Raw genomic sequence first — 5,000 nt, 5'->3', positions numbered from 1 at the left:
ATACAGTATAACATCCTTAGGAATTCTATCAACATCTAAGCTATCTCTGTGTTGAGATTTGCTTGCATATTTCTCCCTGTTCCTCCAAAGAAGGAGATACATTCATAAATACTTGGCTCTTTAAAATTATCCCGCTGGTCCCATTGGCTCCTTGGTTTATTCCTGATTTTCCAGCATTAAAGATGGACATCTTGTCTCTTTTAAAAACAACATTAAATTGATGCTAATGAAACTTATCGGTTAGAGGCAGGGTCTCACTGTTGTTTAATTTTTTTTCACAATGCTACTATTTATTTCAGGATTCAGGTTGAAATGCATGCAGTCTATAATAATATATTTCTATTATATTCACAAACGGATATGTACTATAGTTTTGTTGAGAGCAGGTAGGCTATTCATAAAATGAGGATCACCAGCTGATGCAGATACAGGATCCATTGTTATCTTTACTGTAACAAATGATTGCTATTACAAGATTCATTTATCATCTGTTGTGCAAGTCTACATTTTTGTAGGTCACAGTTGCAAAAACAGTTGCTTGCAAGATCACATTCAAGAGTTAGAGAAAATCGTAGAAATGGAGTAGAGTATGGATTATTGTTGGACATGTTCTGTGGACTAGGCAAGATCATATGACTGCAGCCTAGAGAATGGCCTGGGATAGAGGATATAAAAATATCAGCTTCTGTGGTCACAGCAACAGGCTGTTCAATCATGACATTCGTAGAATAACCACTTGGCACATTTTCTTTGCACAAATTAAATATATTCACAGCAGGCACTAGAATTTACAAAGTATATGCCTTAGCTAAGCTACTGCTTATAATTTTCATAAATAGGATATGTGTTTAGATTAAGTTTAAATAGTGTCAACCTTATTGGAATGAGGTCTCTTTTTATTGTTTGCACATAATGGCTTCCTCTTGTTCTTAAGGAACTCTATCCTCCGATCAGTATTGGAAGGCTTCACATCTAAGTGTCAAGAGACTTTGATAAAAAAAAAAAAAAACTTTTACTCTAGGTTAAAGGTTATAATCTTGTTCAAGAAAAGATTGTATCAACCTGTGCAGGTACTGGGAAGCAGTTAACTTAAGTGGATGACCTTAAGTGTCTCAAGGTCTTGTTCATAAGTGAAGATAGAGCGAATCAGGAGACTGACCAGAGGATGGGTGTAGCAGCAGCAATACTGTAGTGGATTTGGTAAATTGTAGTAGGAAACTGAAGACATATTCCTGGACTACAGCCCTAGATTGACATTGTTTCAGTGTTCTCACCCTCACTTATAGTCAACATTTTGGGTAAAGATATTAAGAATGAAAGAGCAGCTAGACATGTCTGAAATGAAGTTCACTTACTTCAGAGCTGGGTTCACTTTCACTGACAGATGGAATAGCTCTGCAGTCTGACATTCTAGAAGTATCACAGAATATTACTGCTTGTTCAGATGACTGGGAAACAGATTAAGCTGGTTTAGGCACTTTTGGCATGTGTCCCATGGTTGTCTCCCATAAGGCCAGTGCCAGTCATAGCCTAGTAGATTGAAGCTTAGAGGAAGGCCTGTGACATGCAGGGAGAACCATATTTATTAGCTTACATGGAAATATCTGAGGATAAAGTGTGTGATACTGCCAGGGATAGGGAAGCCTGCTCTACTTTGATCAGCCTGCAGCTGCAGTCACCTTTTCCAGGATAACCAGGATAGATTGAAGTAGTTTAATGCTTTTACAGTTTATAACATTTACTAAAAATGATGCACACATTTTGCACGGTTTATTTACTGAAGCTGCGGAATCAACTAATTTATTAATAATAGTGCCCTTTTATGTGAATATTGGTGGTGTATAAAATAGTTTACACCCAAATATAATCATACATCTGAACTGTTCAGATTTTCGAAGAATGTCCAGATTTTTGCTCCATATTTTTTGCATGTTCCTCATACAAGTTTGGTTTTCTGACAAATTATTAGCAAATCATTGAGGACTGAAGTCAGAAAATGACAGACATTTGAGTTTCAGACTTCATGCACTTCAGAAGGTTCATGCTAACAACAAATCCTGTTTTTCTATAAACCTTCTAAGATTGTAAGAGCAATATTTAAAAATTATTCCTATTTTGGGAGCAATATTTAAAAATTGTTCCTATTTTGGTGCCTTTCCCCCCATTCTTTGTGGCTTTGTTCAGATTTTCTGCTCTGAGAGGTTGAGAGGTATGAATTTAATATGTTTTGGTAGAGGCATTCTACAACAAGATGCAGTTTCTTATGATAGTGGTTTTCAGTGCTGAAGATGATACCAAATGATACAAAAAGTTTATAAGAAGATCATTGAATTATACATTTTTGATGCTGGATTTAACCAGTGATTTTAGTCACACTGACTATATGTAGGTAAAAGAAAATAAAAAATAATTTCTATGTATCTCATTATGATTTCTTCTCATAATACATGAACAACATGCTAGATACCATCTTCATTGCACTTTAGGGGATGTATGGATGCATGCATGCTTCCCAAATCCATTAATTGTGTGTTTAGAAAGCGTTGTGTAAAATACATTGAAATTTTCAAGTAAATACTTTTTTAAATGCCAGAATTAGACATGTCAAAGTTAAAGACTTATGAATGAAATTAGTTATGTTCTCTCTGAAATGTTTCTTTAAATAACAAAATATTTAGAGAATTTAAATCTACACACAAACACCACACACACACACACACACACACACACACACACACACACACACACACACATTTGTATGCCAAACATTTGTATGCCAGGATGGATTGCTTGCACAGACTTGTCAGGAATAAGACCTTTGCAAAAATGGGTTCAAACAAATTGTCTGAAAGCAATACTTCTGAAGGTGTGCATGTTATAAAACTATCCATATCACTGTTTGCCATTCAGACATCTCTGAGAGGTAAAATACCACTAAGCAGTTTGTTATCAATAGCCCAGGAATTTGAGGTAGTTTTAGTCTGTAGTATTTTATTTTTAAAGTAACAGTGATATTGCATTTCCACTGATAACACAGAACCATTATTGATACTGTGATGAGATGTTGTGAAAAAGGCCAAAAGGCTATCTGACATTCCTAACTCTTAATTGTTTGTTTTGTTTTTTTTCAGGTCAGCTTGCTGCAGGCACTTGTGAAATTGTAACTCTGGACAAAGATAACAGTCAGCCAAGAAGGACTATAGCCCGACAAACAGCTCGGTGTGCATGTAAAAAGGGCCAGATTGCTGGCACAATGAGAGCCCGGCCAGCATGTGTAGATGGTAAGTGCAAAGTGTTTAATTCACTATCTAGCAAATATAGAATTAAATGTTTAGTTTTTGTTTACCTCAGTAAGCTGTGAGTGTTATGTTGGATGCCATCCTGTTCATTAAGGCAACTTTATCAAAATGCCAATTTGCTGAGTCCCCCCCCCAACCCCCAGCCAACATGGTATATCCTGGAGTTTTGTAGGGTGACTATATCCCCACAAACACATTTGTAAATAGGCATCCTGCAGGGTATGTAAACTCAGTAAAATGATATAATTGATAACTGTGACCTCAATTAATATTGCTACTCCTGGTATTTATTCTATGCATTGTCTACCCTCATCAAAAAGTATATGAACAACATTTTGTCCTGTTTTGTTACATTTACATGTCTTTCTACCTTGCTCTGTGTCATGGATTGATGATGATTCCTTGACTATGACCCTGGCAGCCCATGATTGATTAGTAGGTGCAGGAGAGGGAGGATATGAAGACCTTTATTCTCTCTTCTATCCTGGGGGGAGGAAGGAGGTCTAAAGACTGCAGTGTCATTGGGGGTATAAATATACACCATACCTCACTTATGAGGAATGTACACTTGTTTTTGCCAAGTTGGTGATGGCAGCCATTGAAGTCCAAGTTTAGATGTGAATCTGCACTGAGGGTGGGAGATGCTACTACCCACTGTAGTGACGAGGCCACATACATCAGTCACCAGTGAAGGTTTAGGAATAATTAGGAGCTCATTTGCATTATACATCCAATGTGACGAGAATGGTAGGAGGTAGCCTTGGGGCAATGAAGGATGGTCTAATTTGTGGAGGGGGGGGGGGGTAATGCCAGATTATCAAACCACTAATGTGAAAAAATGCTTCCCCATGGGATCAAGGCAAAGTGACAAGAGACATTGTGACAAAAATGAGTTCTACTTGAATGATGCTCCCCCTGTGGTTAGCCCCTGCAAATGAATGTCCTACAATTTCTTGAGCTGAATTGACTCAAGAGTGTGGGTGGGGACTATTGGACAACAAGCAGGGAGGCAAAAAGCAAATAAAAAAAATCTCCCTTTATCATAAAATGTGTATTTATCACACAAAGACAAACATTTGAAAATTTTCTGAACATAGTATACTGTTTCAGTTAACACCCCTTCAAAAACCTATGAAAATAACATCTAAATGATTTTGACAGCTACGATACTGAATACACAATCTCAGTTAGAAATATCCATCCTGCTGGCATAATATCTTTAGGCTGAAAAGAGTGACAGCTTGAATATGCATTGTGCAGCTATTTTTCGGCATGATGTTTTTAAGAAAAACATATGTGTGTGCGCGCGTGTGTGTGTGTGTGTGTGTGTATATATATATATATATATATATATATATATATATACATATATATATATAGATAGATACATATTTTATATATATATATATATATATATATATATATATATATATGTGTGTGTGTGTGTGTGTGTGTGTGTGTGTGTGTGTGTGTGTGTGTGTGTGTGTATTTAAGGAAAGCATTTCAACCACAACCAGAAAAAATGCATTTTTCCCCATGACTTGTGCTGGACATTTCCATCCTGTTGGACTGGGTGTGCTACCAGTTCTGACACACATCTTTCTTCTAGGTTACACATGTCCTCTAAAATGTACTTTCAGCATGATGCATTGTCATCTATTCTAATATACCAGCAATCACATAATGACAATAATATTTAGA

General features: G+C 36.5%; 1 protein-coding gene across 1 annotated transcript in view; it reads left to right on the top strand.

The window, feature by feature from the left end:
• TAFA5 (TAFA chemokine like family member 5) overlaps nt 1-5,000 on the top strand; it is a 1,356,938-nt gene that overhangs the window by 431,158 nt on the left and 920,780 nt on the right. Inside the window, exon 2 of the mRNA XM_044088373.1 lies at nt 3,132-3,281. Within this exon, the coding sequence (XP_043944308.1) occupies nt 3,132-3,281 (150 nt within the window). The remainder of the gene's footprint in view (nt 1-3,131; nt 3,282-5,000) is intronic.

Source organism: Protopterus annectens, chromosome 11.part0 (genome assembly GCF_019279795.1).
Source record: "Protopterus annectens isolate FY-2018-M chromosome 11.part0, PAN1.0, whole genome shotgun sequence".
Lineage (NCBI taxonomy): Eukaryota > Metazoa > Chordata > Ceratodontiformes > Protopteridae > Protopterus > Protopterus annectens.
Note: the sequence above shows the minus strand (reverse complement) of the source record. Positions and strands in the feature narration are given on the sequence as shown.